At 41.1% G+C, this 17,550-nt stretch overlaps 1 protein-coding gene across 1 annotated transcript; it reads left to right on the forward strand.

The window, feature by feature from the left end:
- The first annotated feature begins 163 nt into the window (after positions 1-163).
- Positions 164-17,318, forward strand: os9 (OS9 endoplasmic reticulum lectin). Its single transcript, XM_038696689.1, has 15 exons — positions 164-365; positions 785-967; positions 2,994-3,057; positions 3,140-3,216; positions 3,590-3,688; positions 3,857-4,058; positions 4,345-4,500; positions 4,625-4,740; positions 11,843-11,903; positions 12,045-12,127; positions 12,251-12,454; positions 12,606-12,807; positions 13,276-13,443; positions 14,565-14,674; positions 15,422-17,318. The coding sequence occupies exons 1-15, from the start codon at positions 198-200 to the stop codon at positions 15,557-15,559; spliced, it is 2,031 nt and encodes a 676-aa protein (XP_038552617.1). The 5' UTR covers positions 164-197; the 3' UTR covers positions 15,560-17,318.
- The last annotated feature ends 232 nt before the right edge of the window (positions 17,319-17,550 follow it).

Below are 17,550 nucleotides of genomic sequence, written 5' to 3' on the forward strand. Positions count from 1 at the left end.
AATTTTTAAGGTCACAAATGTAGACACGCCGTGTATTCACTCTGTGCCGGTGTTGTAAACTAACACACCCCAGAGGTGGAACCCCTGTTGACAGACACAAGAATTAGCCAATGACAGAGCAGCACCTCCCCCGTCGACCAATCAGCTTCTACCATGTCAGGCGTTCTGTGTTTTGCTGCTGTCAGACAAATGTGTGTATGATGAGAGAGTCAATCATGGCTGCTGCCTTCGTACGGTGGCTAAAAAGGTTGTACGTTTTCTTGTTAATATGTCCCCTTTGTGTCCCAGCCTTTTTGAATTTAGAGGAGCTGAATGAGATGAAATATGGGATTCAAATACTTCCCGATCCCGTCATTCTGGGGAAGGTGAGTGAGAGTGTTTTCGGGAAGCTAACGGTTAGCTTGCTTGCTAATGTTAGAAGATAGGCTACTGTTTAGCAAGCGTCAAATATCTTCATCTTAATGTTACTAACGCGAATAATGAATAACGTGTGTGTTAGTTAGGTGAGAAACCTCACATTTAAAATGGACAGTTTGCTTGCAAGTTACACGAAGAAGCGTTCATTTTGAAGTTATTTTCAAGTGACCTACGCAGCAACCATCGTAGACAGTTGCCACAACACAACCTCAACTTCCTCACTTCCACTTAAGTAACTGGTTGCAAAGTCTTCAACAATCGCAAAACGAGGTAGTGAATAGGCTTTAAACATTGAAGTACTGTACTAATGTATGACATTGCCACACTTGAAAACACTGCAGTTGTCATGACAGTGTTTCTCCTTTAGACCAAGACAGAGGAGGTTATGATGGTGTCCAGTAAGTACAAGCAGCTGTATGAGTGTCGACTTCCAGCCCAGGCTGTCCGGTTTCATCAGGATCCTGCCTCTGAGCCTGACTCACAGGGGTACACTGGGCCTGAGATCCCAGACCTGCTCAGTCCGATGCACAATGCCCAGTGTCTAGTGAAGGTAAGTTCTCAACTGCTTATCTGTGTGATCCAACAGTCAAATGCTGAGGCTGTTTAGAAACAGATTACAGCTGTAACAACCAGCTGCAAACTATCACACTGACCACCGCTACAATGTATTGTCAAGAAAATTAATCCATTTTTCCATCGTTTGCCCCAAAAACACACTCAGAAAATACTGGAACTTGGCCACACGAGCCATATTTCAGACTATGTATATAGACAAATATACTGTAATTCTCCACCTGCAAACAGGAGATCAGATTATATGAAAAAACACTCCAAACTTAAATACTGTATATACATTTACTTAAGTCAACTTTGCAGTGCTCATAAAAAGCACGAGAAGTACAGCGAGACAGATAATTTGCACATGCCATACAGTTCAGACAGGGTTTTCAGGTCCATACACGAGAAATGACACCAATGAGCAAACAGATATAATCAAATATAAGTATGGAAGTGAAATGGGATCACAAGTCTGAGATGTGTTTTGATGTGTTGACAGCAATCTTTCACAACTGGATCTACAGTAGACACAGTCCTGATATATACATGAAGTGTGAATGAACTGGGCTCTGAAACCATTTGACATTTATAAAGGTGGTCTTTCCAGTATAGGCACCATCCTGTAACTCAAGACACTCAGTAGCTTCACTGTGCTGCACCTTGAGAAGATGTTAAAGCAGGAAATGGTTACTTGTAACACTTTCCCCAAACAGATTATGATATATCCAAAATATACAACATCAATGATTCACTTTCAGCTACACTAGAAAGTGGAGTTACAATGCAAACCGTTCCAATATTCTGCCAGTATAACTTGATGGAAAAGACATTGTAATGCTGGTTTATGTTTTCACTATCTGCTGCTGCTTAACTTTTTCTGCATCTTCCTCATATTGTAGCGCAGTCAAAAAAAAGGTTATGAGAGTGGTTTGCTAAATGTGTTGCATGACCTAGTGCCCAATAACATAGTTCATCTCCTCAGTATCTCCTCATAAGATACTTGTGTGTGGTTGCACTTTTGTTGCCATACCAGTATACTGTGGCTGTAAGGGATACTAAAATAATTCCTTTGAGTTTTTAGTCCTGTAAACGATAATGAAATGAGAAACACAATGAGTTAAAATATGGACTGGCGACCTGTCCAGGGTGTACCCCACCTTTCTCCTGATGTAAGCTGGGATTGGCTCCAGCCCCCCGCTGTACGCAGGATAAGCGGTTGGATGGAAGGTATACAGTATCCTGCGAGTATTTTATAGCAAAGGTGGGCAAACTCACCTGAAACAAAGACCGCCTCTACTATAAAATACTCGCAGGATACTGTATACCTACCATCTATCCATCCATCATTCACCCTGGACAGGTCGCCAGTCCATCGCAGGATACTCTATACCATGAAACCATAAAAAAAAATACACTTTTAAGAAATAAAAAATTTATCTTCATGGAAAAAGAGCAGAGGTTTTGTTTCACACAGCAAAATGCCACATATATTTACATTTATTCATTTAGCTGACACTTTTATAAAAAAGGGACTTACAATTGTTATGCATGTCAGAGGTCGCACGCCTCTGGAGCAACTAGGGGTTAAGTGTCTTGCTCAGGGACACAATGGTGGAAGTCTCACAGTGGGAATCGAAACCCAGCTCTCCCACACCAAAGGCAAGCATCTTATCTATGCGCCATCACCACCCCATATTGAACAAGTGTGGCTGTTGTTCAGGGAAGCTACACTGGTCATGAGAAGAAATGCATCAAGATCAACTCTGCTGAATAATTTGCTAAAGAAAACAGTGTAAGGAACGAAATGCAGCCTGTATTTTATTTTACTTTTAACACACATGATAATGAAATTATTTCCCATTTGACACACACACACTCTTGTTAAATAAGTAGTTTAAGTGTGTGGAATAAGAATAGGAAGATTCATCATTATTGTTGATGACATTAAGCAAGCACCGTAAATGAAGTGTGTGTCAGTTACAGCGTATTGAAACGTTTGCTGTCTGTGTTTCCCGCAGACGAAGGACTGGTGGACATATGAGTTCTGCCATGGACAGTACATCAGACAGTACCATCTTGAAGGTAAGAGCTTACCGCTGCATTTTTCATGATGATCCTTTTGACAGATGAGCCGTCTTTGACGATGATGATCTTCTCTCCTCAGACACAGAGATCAAAGGGGACATTCTCTTCCTTGGTTATTATGAATCTGAATTTGATTGGAGCAATGAAACAGCAAAGGTAGTGTTGCCTCAACTTTTGTGGTAGTAGTTGTTTTTGGTGGCTTAGATTTCTGTTTTACATTCAAGAAAGACAAAAACGGGAATTGCGTGGTTGTATAATATGAGCTGAACCTTTGTAGTTGTATGTGACGGTGGATACTTTTAATGGTTGATTGCATAGTTTTACAACCTGCTGGTGCAACCCAATCCTGTTCTTCAAAGAGTGTGTCTGGTGATTGACCTGCTTCAGTAATGGTGACTTATCTGTGAATCATCAGAAGCGCACAAACATCAGAAACCATGTTCAACTTTTGGCTGATGTACCGAGCATCATTGCTCCTATAATATTACAAATCCGTTTTGTTGAAACATCTTTTCTGTTTAATTAACAGGCCTCAAAACAGCACAGGCTGAAGCGCTACCACAGTCAGACCTATGTAAATGGCTCTAAGTGTGACCTAAATGGAAATCCCAGAGAGACTGAAGTCCGGGTGAGACATTTGCATTCGGGATATATTTGTTTTTCACCTGCTGTTTTTCTTGTTTTGGTTTCTGTTTTGCTGTTCCAAACAGGGATATGAAGTCAGTGGAAATGTGCACATTTTACCAAATGACCCCCCTATACACACCTAGACTATTTTACTCTTTATTGTTTCCAGTTTGTGTGTGAAGAAGGCTCGGGTGACTACATTGCTCGAGTGGATGAGCCTCAGTCGTGCCGATATGTGCTGACAGTTCACACCAGTCGCACCTGCCAGCATCCATTCTTGCGGCCACCATCCACTGCCAAGCCGCAGGGTATCGTGTGCCAGCCAGCACTAAGTGCCCAACAGTACATGGATTACGTCAAGACTCAAGTCTGTGAGTTAACATAAATGAAGGTCACTGATGCAGCATTTGGAGAGAATTGCTTGAATGTAATAATTCCCTGCTGAAGTAGGATACTGGAGCCCAACATAATGTGGGAAAGGAGTATTTAAATATGCGATTGTGATATGAAGATAAATGCAGTAAATATAAAAATGCACGACTTTTTGACATTTAACATTGAATTGGTGTTATTTATTTTAAATCTTCCATTGTCCAATTTATAACATAAAGAAATATATGACTCTCTTTCCCTCCCTCTTTTTTTGTCTGTTCCCAGCGGACACAAAGCGTAAAGTGGAGCAGATATCCGAGGAGCTGAGGAGTCTTGACGAGATGTTGGCTGGTAATGAAGATGCAGATGGAGCAGTGGAAGTGACAGCAGAAGAGACGTCACCCGCACCCAGTGATGACCCAAACCAGTCAGACAGAAAAGGTGAATATTTATTTTCCACTTAAGAGGCAAAGTGCTAAACATAAATATCCACTGGGTTTTTTATTTCCATCATGCCAGATGTAAACTTGTGTGACATGAGTGTGCCTTTTTTATTTTGAAATAGATGCTGTCGATGTATCTGGGGATGCCGGGTCAGAGGAGGCAGAAGATTCTGAATTCTGGGAGGGAGTTACAAAGCCAAGAAGTTCAAAAACAACTGCGTCTCAACAGGAGGATCAGGTAAAGAAATATGTCTTGGAAACGTTCAGTAAATGATGCTTCTCTGCAGCCTAGCGATTAGTGAAAGGCTGATTTCCCATTTTATGACAGTATTTACTACGCAATGTTCAAGTTCCAAACTGAAAGAGGTGTGTTGTGAAAGGTTTAGTGTGTAAATTTTTGTGTGACATGTAGTGTTGAGGATGATGTCTTCTCTTGTGCTAAATAATATGTGTGGTCCTCCATTTGTCCAAATTTCTCTTCTTTTCTTACTGCTAACAAGCGAGACGACTTCTTTATTTTCTTCTTCATTTGATTTAGTGTAGTGACGAAATGTGCTCTGTAGAGCAGTTTGTCCGTTTGGGCTACTGTAGAAATAGGGCAGCGCAACATGGCGTTTTCTGTGTAAGGAGAACCGCGGTGCATGTGGATAGAAATGACTCATTCTAAGGTAATAAAAACATAACAGTTCATTATGTAAGGTCTTTATACACCACAAAAAACATAGTATATGTATATTATATTGCATTTCTATCAAAAGATCCTCTTAAATATTACACACTGGACCTTTACACACCTGGGGTCTCATTTCTAAAACTGTACGTAGAAAAGACCCCTGAAGGTTGCGTACGTACAAAACACAGGAAGTGCGTACACACAAAACTATTCAGATTTATAAAACAGTGCGCACACACGTCCTACGCCGATTTCCCTTTAAAAATCACAATAGACTTGAAATGTGGCGTATGTGAGCGATCTCCTCGTCTGACCCTTTAAACAGCTATAGTTGCCTATAAATGGTCACTGCAATTAATCATTAATTAATACGTGCTGACTGCATGAAGAAAATGACAACAAATTCTGACAGGAAAGCTACAAAACAAAATTTAACCCAGTGTGACGCTGACCATGAAGCATGGTGTTTGGTGGGTAGAACACACACTTGTGCACCGGAGGAAAGGGAGCACCGGAGCTCCACCCCATTGTAACCGATCTGCAGGAGGGGGGCACACCTTTTGAGTAGTGATGTCGCTGGCTGGAGGGGGACACACAAGACGGGATGACCCAGAATCTGGATTCCCCCGTTTGAAAAGAGAGTAAACCAAATGCATTTCTTTTGTGTTTAAACATTTATTTAGGCTACACAAACCGCACTCACTTAACAAGGCTGCCGATGAGTTAAAAGAATCAGGACTTGTTTTATGTGACATAAGCTGAAAGATTTAATTAAAATAATGTTATATTTTCCATGGGTAATTATTGCAAGCAGCGCTTCACATCCACATGCTGGCGCTCAGCGTTTGGCTCGATAAGGCAACGAACATGTGATAACAATATATGAAACTAGGCACACGGTTTTGCTCCACTGGCGCATTGAAAACAATCAATCAGTTTAAATGTAATTTATCCTCCTGTTCACCTTTATATAAGGGAATAAATTGCACTACATGCAAGTAAATTATTTAATGATTACCGATTGTAGAACATATTTGAGGAAGAGTGTCACCCCTATACAACTTACCACTAACACACAACATATGGTACACGTCAGAATTGGCTACAACACACCGGACCCAATTGTTACTCTATAATTACATAACAATTCAACACCATACAAACAATGGAGCCAATAAAATATCCATCATGCACATGTATGTTTTGTGTGCTTTGAGTTCATAATGTCCATGTGTATATATACATACAGTGGGTACGGAAAGTATTCAGACCCCTTTAAATTTTTCACTCTTTGTTTCATTGCAGCCATTTTCCAAAAATCAAAAAAGTTCATTTTATTTCTCAGTAATGTACACTCAGCACCCCATCTTGACAGAAAAAAACAGAAATGTAGAAATTTTTGCAAATTTATTAAAAAAGACAAACTGAAATATCACATGGTCATAAGTATTCAGACCCTTTGCCGTGACACTCATATTTAACTCAGGTGCTGTCTATTTCTTCTGATCATCCTTGAGATGGTTCTACACCTTCATTTGAGTCCAGCTGTGTTTGATTATACTGATTGGACTTGATTAGGAAAGCCACACACCTGTCTATATAAGACCTTACAGCTCACAGTGCATGTCAGAGCAAATGAGAATCATGAGGTCAAAGGAACTGCCTGAAGAGCTCAGAGACAGAATTGTGGCAAGGCACAGATCTGGCCAAGGTTACAAAAAATTTCTGCTGCACTTAAGGTTCCTAAGAGCACAGTGGCCTCCATAATCCTCAAATGGAAGACGTTTGGGACGACCAGAACCCTTCCTAGAGCTGGCCGTCCGGCCAAACTGAGCTATCGGGGGAGAAGAGCCTTGGTGAGAGAGGTAAAGAAGAACCCAAAGGTCACTGTGGCTGAGCTCCAGAGATGCAGTCGGGAGATGGGAGAAAGTTGTAGTAAGTCAACCATCACTGCAGCAATCCACCAGTCAGGGCTTTATGGCAGAGTGGCCCGACGGAAGCCTCTCCTCAGTGCAAGACACACGAAAGCCTGCATGGAGTTTGCTAAAAAAACACCTGAAGGACTCCAAGATGGTGATAAATAAGATCCTCTGGTCTGATGAGACCAAGATAGAACTTTTTGGCCTTAATTCTAAGCTGTATGTGTGGAGAAAACCAGGCACTGCTCATCACCTGTCCAATACAGTCTCAACAGTGAAGCATGGTGGTGGCAGCATCATGCTGGGGGGGTGTTTTTCAGCTGCAGGGACAGGACGACTGGTTGCAATCGAGGGAAAGATGAATGCGGCCAAGTACAGGGATATCCTGGACGAAAACCTTTTCCAGAGTGCTCTGGACCTCAGACTGGGCCGAAGGTTTACCTTCCAACAAGACAATGACCCTAAGCACACCGCTAAAATAACGAAGGAGTGGCTTCACAACAACTCCGTGGCTGTTCTTGAATGGCCCAGCCAGAGCCCTGACTTAAACCCAATTGAGCATCTCTGGAGAGACCTGAAAATGGCTGTCCACCAACGTTTACCATCCAACCTGACAGAACTGGAGAGGATCTGCAAGGAGGAATGGCAGAGGATACCCAAATCCAGATGTGAAAAACTTGTTGCATCTTTCCCAAAACGACTCATGGCTGTATTAGATCAAAAGGGTGCTTCTACTAAATACTGAGCAAAGGGTCTGAATACTTATGACCATGTGATATTTCAGTTTTTCTTTTTTAATAAATTTGCAAAAATTTCTACATTTCTGTTTTTTTCTGTCAAGATGGGGTGCTGAGTGTACATTACTGAGAAATAAAATGAACTTTTTTGATTTTTGGAAAATGGCTGCAATGAAACAAAGAGTGAAAAATTTAAAGGGGTCTGAATACTTTCCGTACCCACTGTATGTCCAATACTTCAGTCTTTATCTAGCTTCTTGCAGAAGACAAATCTTTGTGACTGGTCTCTCCAGAATATTGCATTTGGTCTGGACTTTAACAGACCGCACAAGTCCTGGTGAGTCAGGAAAGGTCTGCAGTACCTTCTCTAACAACCAGGTTCCGCGAGTGGCAGTAGAGTCCACTACAATGACTATGTCTCCAGTGACGAAGCTTCTCTTGTCCTTGGACCACCGTTGTTGTTCCTGTAACAGAGGTAAGTACTCCCAAATCCATCTGTGCCAGAAGAGATCCGATAAGAACTGAACTTGCTTCCAACGTTGTTTCATGTACAAGTCACTCTTCTCAAAAAGCCCAGGTGGTTTTCTGACCATGCGAATGATTTGTTCCCGTGTTCTGCCATGATGTGATGCAGCAGGAGTGTTGAAGCTCCATTTCACTCCTGACTGAAGTAATGCATTTAGAATTTTTTGGTGATTAAGAGCCTCTCTCAGCTCGCATTCTGTTCCTACAAAGTTAGTTCCGTTGTCTGATCTGATGTGCGATACCTGGCCTCTTCTGGATATAAATCATGGATGCAAGATGCATTGATGCAATCTGCCATCTTTTGTTCACCCAGCTTTCCTCTAAAACGTCTACAAATGACACAGGACGAGAGAATCTTTCTAGCAGCAGCATTCGCGCTGGTGATCCAATACTGCTGACAAAGTCTACAAAGCAGATGATTTCTTCCACAATGTCCTAACTACTCATGAATGTGGCAAAGAATGAGAGTGGAGATATGCTGGTCTTTAGCCAAAATGATTGGATGTTTCATGCCTTCAGGCATTGCTGCTTTACTGAGCCGTCCACCCCCTCACAAGAGCCCTTTTTTCAACACTGGATCAAGTTTGTAAATGTGGCTGCTTTTCTTGACTCCAGATGTTCCCCCTTTCAAAACAGTTATTTCATCATTCAACTTGTCCAGTTGACAGTATCGAATGATTGCACTTTCGCCGGTTTCAAGATCTTCATGGGACGTGGTTTGACCAGCCAGTGTGGTTCTGAATCTTTGCATCTCTTTTTCCACTTTGTTCTTTTGTTAAGTTATGTCAAGTCCACTGCTGGACACAGAAGCTTGTATTTCTTTTCTCTTCTGACTCAACAGCTTTCTCACCTGTAGAAAGCAAGTGACTGAGGTCTTTAGCCTTTTCCATGAAGAGAAATAAGTTATGGTTTGTTGCATTCTGTGGATCAGTGTTGACAGTGTTTGTTGCATTTAGGGCATCTTTAGTAACTACAGCATTAACTGTAGCCTCTCATTTGACCTCTGAGTCATCACTGCAGATAGAGACAGAATCCACAATGTTAACAGGCCATTCCCCTTCATTTTTGAGAAGAAAATCTGGGCCACGGATCCATCAGCTGCTTTTGTGAAGGTACTCAATTTTCACCCCACGTGAAGCCTCAGCAGGATTCTGCTTTGTATCGACGGACCTCCATTGTAAGACAGCAGTCGCTTCTCTTATTGTAGAGATCCTATTTGCCACAAAGGTGTGAAAATGCTTTGTTTCATTCCTAAGGTACTTTAGCACAGTTGTGCTGTCACTCCAAAAGGTTGACTTTTCCAACTCTAGCTGCAGTTCTGTTTTCAACATCCTATCAACTCGAACTGCAAGTACAGCAGCTGTTAGTTCCATCCTTGGGATTGTCACTTTATTTAATGGAGCAACTCTTGCTTTGGCAAGAAGAATTTTCTTGTCATCTTGTCAGTGGTCTTTCCTGAACTGCCATTTTGAACCTGAAGGTGATAGTTTCTGCACACCATTGCAGTCCAAGTGTTCTCTCGACAGGAAGATTCTCTGTCGAGATCCAGTTATTTCACTTCCTGCTCTTTTTTTCTACATCAATAGATTCCAACTCTGACCTGCTGTTGCTAATCCATTTCACCAGCTGAAACCCCCTCAGCTGGTGTACAGTTGTCATCCACGTAGAAATTGTGCTTGATTGGCTGGAAACTTTGCCCCGTTGTCCTCAGCAGTTTTTCTTAGGGCGAAACTGGCGCAGCTGGGTGATGATATTGCACCGAATAGATGAACAGTCATTCTATATTCAGTGAGATGTTGTGCTAGTTCACCAGTTGGCCACCACAGGAAGCGAAGAAAATCTACATCCTGTTTTGTCACTTTGACTTGATACATAGCCTGGATATCAGCCATCACTGCTACAGCTTCTTGACGAAACCTTGTCAGAACTCCAAGCAATGAATTCGTCAACTCAGGTCCCTGAGATAACTGACTATTGAGCGACATTCCCTTGAAGCTTGCGCCACAGTCAAATACTACCCTCAAGGTTCATGACGGTTGTTTGGCATGGTAATATTTTCCTCCCTGAAAGGTAATCTCATGCAGTAATGGTGATTGTTGAGTTCAGCTGACCTGTTCATGATTTCCATAAACTTGATCTTCTCATTTCTGTCTTTTCCTCTGTTGATTTCTCATTAAAGTCGTGGTTGTATTGCTTCACCAGCAGTTCCTCTATGTTGGCAATAGATATTCGGTTGACTGTAATGGTAGGATAGCTGCTCCCAGTCTCATTGCCTCCTCTCAGTGGTCCATTGATAACCCATCCTAATTTCTGACAGCATAGGGTCCTCCGTCCGCAGATTACCTATGTAAATTGAGCTTGTAAGAATGCAAAAAATAATAAACACAATACCAACGGAAGGACATGACAAAATCCATCACGAAAAAATACAAACATGCACGCATGTACAGTTGAAAAACTGTGTGGCTTCCCCAGATCGTAATTCCCCCTCGCTTCCTCATATAGCCTCTGTGTCCCTGCCTATGCCTCCTGGTGTGCAGGTGGAAGAGTGTCACCCCTATACAACTTACCACTAACAGACAACATATAGCACACATCAGAATTGGCTACAACATTAGGCCTATTTATTTCACAGTTTCATCCTTCTGCCATGTGAGTTACCGTTTCTCATTTCTCCAGTTTATGTGTGTACGCATGCCTCAAGAGTTTGCGTGGAAGGCCGCACATTCTCTGGTACAAGTTTGTTTAATAGATCACAACCTTTGCTTGGGAAATGAGGCCCCCGGGCTACTGCTGTCATGTCCACAGTGTCAAAATACTGATTTGTTTTTGTGGAGAACCTTTGTAATATTTGTGCATTCTCTTAAAGGTGCAGTAAGCGATTATGGAGTATTCCAACACCATGACAAAAATCATGATATAGCGCAAACAACGACACAGCAAGTAATGTAATTAACTTTAGCTAAGTTGTTAGCTAACATGCAGTGAGGACGAGACGGTCCCAGAGCCAGCAAACCAGCTCCAAACAGTGATATTCACAACTCTCCTGCTACTATAGCTAACATCACAACAACAGCATGTCTTGGCAATATAGAAAGTAAGCTTAATGTCTGTGGGCTGACCTCATGGCTGGAATAGTGTTGTGTGCTCGTTCCGAGCCACTTTGTTTCCTGTTTACAGAGCCATGACTGTGTACAAATACTGGATTTTCTTTCATTGCACACACAAAACAAAAGATGTATTTTGGATTAGAATCGCTTACTCCATCTTTAATCTCCTATTAATCAGGCTAAACTGACACATTGTTGATAAATTTTATTCCTAGTTCATTGTTGTATATATTCACCAAAAGTGTGGTTTCAGTCATTTCTGATTTTTAGATGTAGAGATGATTTCCAGCCACTAGAGGATGTTGGTTGACATGTTCCCTCCTAACTTTACAACTCTCACCTGATTTTTTTTTTTTTTTTTTTTTTCCACGTACAGGCAGCAGACGATGGCTTTAACTCTCTTTCAGACAATGAAGTCATAGATGATGGTGATGAAGGTATTGCAATTTTCTCACTCACACACTTTTTGTTCAGTTACGTTGTCTGATTTGCAAACTGAACAACTATAGTTGTTAATGGTCATTTGTTGTTCAGTGTTGGACGTGTAGCAATGTCTCTCTTCAAATATTTGTTTTCAGTTGAAAAATTCAACTTTAAAATTATCACTGACCCAGCAGACCTGATGAAATTTGTCCAACATCTCAAAGAGAGTAACAGGAAGGTCAGTACTTTCCAAGATTACTATGATACCTTCTCTTGGAAGTAGTCTCTTGGATTGTATTCCTTTTCTTTGCAGTGTTCCAGTATTCCAATTCAGTGCTGATTTTTGTTTGTTTGTTTTTAGAAAGCACAAAACCAAGCCAAAAGCCTAGGAGAGAAACCAACAAGTGACAGGGTAACGGAGAAGCTCAGAGAAGAAGAGAAAGAGGAAGATGAAGGCCTGCTACAGGAGTTTGAGGATGAGATGTCCGACCTTTCGGTGCCCTCGGATAAGATTGAAGAGATAAAGGAGGAAATGCAGAAGGAGTTTGACAACATCATAAATGAGGTCCCGGGCTTGAGACAATATTTAATTTTAACATAAAGATTGATGTAAAGACATGATATATGTTAAAATGTAATGTTAGGCACATCCAACACAATGAAATCTTAATGTAACGTTAATGCTTTGACGTGATTGGCTTCTCTCCGTGTTGTAGGCCCAGCAGGAATTGGAGACAGAAGGTCTGAAAGGGGAGTTTGATCGCACTCAAGCAACACAGACACTGGAGACAACACTGGACAAGCTGCTTGACCATTTGGAGGAGAAAGACGTCCAGGACCCCGAGCAGCAAACAGCGGGAGTTCAAAGAGCCAGCGACCCAACAAGAGGCAGCCCCAGCCTGGCACCAAAGCAGCCAGGTAACCAGGCAGTCTGCCCCCACCCCTCCACTCCCACATGGTCATGTTGATATCTGGACACTCGGTGTCTGCCTCCATCATCCTCATATTCCATCCGTATGTACAGTCAATGTTTGTTGCGACATCTTTCACTCCAGAGTGAGACGCACACACGGAGCTAGTTTGATGCAAAAATCTACCAGGGGTTTGTGTTGTCAGATTGATATTCTGAATTCTTTTGGTTAGTTAGTGGCCTTTCCTCTGCTGCCATTGACGTATCTGTGGGTGATTCTTAGTAATTAAATAAAAATTGAAATAACTGAAATCAAATCACAGTAATTGAAGTCTGTGGAAGTGCGCAAATGTAATGCTTACAAGATTTTTATAAGATTTCACATTCTTGGCTCTTGCCTCCTTCATCCTGTGGCCCTGCTGATGGGTTCTGAGGTGAACTGTGTTGTTTGTCCCTCTTTTGTCTCGTCACCCCAGACCAAGCGGCTGACGACCATGTTAAGATCAAAATTACTAAGTATAAGACGGGCAGCAGCCCTGATGGGGAGGTCAAAGTTCAGGAGATGGGCGAAGGAGACCCCCAGTGGCAGCACATAAAGGACGTGGTTAAAGAACAGCTAGAGAAAGCAGGACTGAAGGCAGAAGGTATGAGGGGGGAGTGCCCGAACCACTCACGGCCTTTTCTCTCTTCCATCTGTTATCTTGAGCATATAGTAGTTCTGTGCTTCTCTTCTCATCTGTGTCAAAAAAGCATACAACTGTCAGATTTAGGTTTTTCCAAGGTTCAGCTGTTAAAAGGACAGAACAGTTGAACACGTCTTTACCGAAGACCACAAAACTGTTTGGCTAAAATGAATAGCCGGACATATGACCAGGGACTCATTAAATTAGATAATGGTTATCGATTATTAATATTTTCATTAACAGAATTGCAAATTAAGAGAAAGGAAAGGTGTGTAATCCATCTGTGTTCTTTCTTTCTTCATCCACTGCTGTTTGTACCATTCTTCATCATGATCGTTTATTGTTTTCACATGTGGTACAGCTTTCTTAGACTACATCTACACTACTATGTTTTTGTTTAAGAACGGAGTATTAAAATGTCGAAGATCTCCGTACATACCAGCGTTTTAGCATTGATCTCCATCTTTATTAAAACGACTGAAAACGCACATCTAACGACCTTTCACGTACACTGGGCTTGTGCATGCCGGTGTAAACAGGAAGCAGATGGTCCACTCTGCAGTAGCAGAAGATTTAGCGAAAGAAGAAAGTAACAGACAAAGAACCACACCAGAGATTTTTTTTGCATGGACCGACAACGAGGTGGAACTGCTACTAAAAGTAACACGGGAGTACAAAGTGACTGTGGTGGCAAAGAACAGATTGGGATTCATCCCAAAGCAAAAACGGCAACATGCACAGTATAAGTGTTATTTGCACAGTACAAAATATTTTAATAAAAACAAAACAAAAACCCAATCAGGAAGTTTCTGCGTCATCTCTTTTAAAGTGCTTCGTTTTCGCCTGTACACACTAAAACGCTACACTGGAGTTTTAAACCGAAAACGGGGTCAGCAGGGTTTTCAGACTTCTCTGTTTTACACATTCGGAATCACCGTCTTAGTATGGACAGGAGGTGCAAACATAGCAAAAGGTCTGCGTTTTAAAACGAAAACGTGGTAGTGTGGATGTAGCCTTACTCTCAGCCACTTGAAAGTACACGTGTTTAACTGGAAAGCCTTTTCCCTTCTTTTTCTTTTTAGGTAAAATTGAAGTGAAGATTTTGACGCGGAAAAATGCAGAGGAGGCGGGTGATCAGTGGCTGACTGAGGAAGATACAAAGTCCTTCAGGGAGCTTCTCATAAATCTCCTGGTAATTTAAGAACAACTGATGGTGACCTTTTAAATGAGTTTGTGCCTTTATGGGCCATTATACTGTGTTTGCCAACAGCTGTAGAGTTTGCTTAGTGAATAATATCAGCCTTTGTGAGAACAGAGACAGCTGTTGTGTATTTGTCTAAGGAAAGAACAAAATGTATGTTGATTCTGGACCATTTGTAAACTTAAAGCCAGTAATTTGACATTTTGGGAAACATGTTTATTCGCTTTCTGGCGGAGAGTTAGAAGAGAACATTGATACTGCTCTGATGTTTGTCTGTTAAATACAAAGCTACAGCAGTTTAACAACAGATAAGAGCGTGATATAAATCTTATAATGTAAATGAGGAGAAATCTATTTTGGCTCAGATTACACATTGCATAGAAACCACTAGTTGTCTCATCATGCTGTGCTTTAGAAAACCAGTCTGCAATATTGGAGCAAGTAATGACCAGTGGGTGTCAAGTTTGCTAGGAGAGGTGCGCAGGGTTTCTTGCAGCGTTTAATTGTAGAGTTGAGCTACCTTGACTAGACATATTAATGCACTTTTTATTAGAAAACATTAACCTGCAAAGACAGGGAGCAGAGCACATTGAATAATGAGTAAGAGAGTAAAGAGTTTAATGAGCTTTTTCTTAACTAACTTTAAAAAAAGGGGGGAACAAACAGCAAATCATATAAACATAAAATCAGAAATGTTGTGGTTTTATTAACGCCCCCCCCCCCCTCCCCATCTTACAGACTGGAGGCACAGAAGAGGTTTACAAAGAGCAAAAGAGGCAGCAGGAGTTGGAGAACAACTATAGGTTTGTGTGGGGAGAGTCCCAGGAGGAGTCCCAGTCATCCAGCACCTCGGACTCAGACGATGTGGACATATAAGGTCATTCAGTACATTCAGTGTATCTTTTGTGACGGTAAACTCCTGTGGAGACCAGCAGAGAGGAGGACTCTGACGTGCAGCCGCAAATGGGGGAAAACAAAGAAGAAGAAAGGAGCCCATATGATTCAGTTACTGCTATTAAACCTGGCAGATGATATCAGCTCACCTGTTTGCATATTCAGAAAATGTGTCTGTGTGTCATGAATAGGCAGTGTGTATCTATAGTAGGCACCAGTTACATGTTGCATGATGAAAACTGCAACATCTCAGCTGTATATGTGCAGCTGAATAAAGTTATGCATTTTCCCCTTTTTGTGGGATTCAGTTTTGATAGATGGCTATAAAATGCCGAGTGATTTACAATATGTACCTTTGTAGAAGTATTTCAGTGAATTTCACTGAATATTTGCATCTAGTTCTGAAGTTGTCAGCAGCACACTGTGTCCACTTACTTCGTCTCATGTTGCCATTGACAAAGAAGTCATTACCTTTAAGTGACATGGGGCCATGTCTCACCAAAGTAGATGCTAAATTTACTGTTTACTGAAAAGATTGTGTGGATATGAAAAACAAATGACAAATACTCGAAGGTTCACATTTCAATTCCCACTTGTCTTTGAAACTTTCTGACAGGCTGCGTTTGGTGATAATCAGTAAACACAGCTGTAGATTACACAAGTGTTTGTACACATGCTGTGGCACTATATTTTTAGGAAAAGGTTCCGTAAAATCAGAATTTTAACATTGTTTCACAAAAATGTGAGGCTTCCCTTGGGTTGTCATGTGCTGTTTAAGTGTTTTTCTTTTTGAAAACCTTTGAGTGTGGGAAGATAAATCTCGTAAAGTGTGTGCTTTGTTTTTGTTTCTGACGAGAACTTCCCTATATTTGATTTACCTTAATTTAGCAAAGGAAAATAAAGAAAGATACAGTGTCCTTCAGATTCAGTGTACCAGAATAGTGAATCAACACAAAACCTTTTCTATGGATCCTTAAGACGTGTGCTTAAAAGGGCTGAATTTGTAAAGTTTGTGAATTATTGTGGCTACTTGGAACTCAAGATGTACATAATTATCGCATAAAAATGTTTTTGAATTGATTTGTTGTATATTAGTACAAATTAAGTGGAATTTAAGTTACCTGAGTAAATGTGTTTGTGCAATCTGGCAAGGAAACTTCTTTTCACTGTGAAACAGTACAGTCGCACGGACTTTTTCCAGACAGACAAGTGAGGCATTTGTTCATAAAGAAGCCAGTGTCCAGAGGCTCAAGATCAAACCGGCAGAGCAGAAAAACGCAAAGGGCATTGTGGGTGTGTTTCTTTACTTTGCCAACTGAAATTTAATTTGTCTTCTCAAAGAATTAAGATGGTTCCACCCTTAATGGTCTTACCTGATCTGAGGCCTGTATCATAAAGTCCCATTCATCAGCTAGCCCGCTGTCTTTAGGCTTAATCAGCCTGGATCACAAAGCTAGGTGTGCCATAACACTGGTTTCTCTGCAGTAATCCTTTTGATCCTCACATTTCACCTGTGCAGATTATTTGTTAACAGTGGCAATTACAGTATAGAGGCAGAAAATACAAGATATTTAAATTACTGTGTATTTGAATTGGGCTATATAACTGTATTAGGAACACCATTTTGGCTTTATACTATATATTTGACAAAGGTTCATCCCTGCTGCCTTGTAAATATGTCTTTCAGCACCACTCTATTTGTTCTTTTGAAATAAAACAAACACAATAGGAGTGCTGTGAACACCATCCTTCCATTATTTTTCAATGTTCTAATAATAAACTTTGTGTTGTCTCCTGTGTTAGATAAACATACTGCCTGCCCTCGTGCCTTCAGCGCCACAGTCATTTGTTCACTAATTATGATGATAATAATTGATTGACGGCTGAAAATGCTACATAAACAATGAAACACCTGATTTTAGCTGTGATATTAACGGTAAATTACTGGCCGTCAGTCAGCAGGGTATGTTGAT

Source organism: Micropterus salmoides, unplaced genomic scaffold, assembly GCF_014851395.1.
Source record: "Micropterus salmoides isolate LMB-PRFRI ecotype aquatic unplaced genomic scaffold, ASM1485139v1 Ms_hic_scaffold_4, whole genome shotgun sequence".
Lineage (NCBI taxonomy): Eukaryota > Metazoa > Chordata > Actinopteri > Centrarchiformes > Centrarchidae > Micropterus > Micropterus salmoides.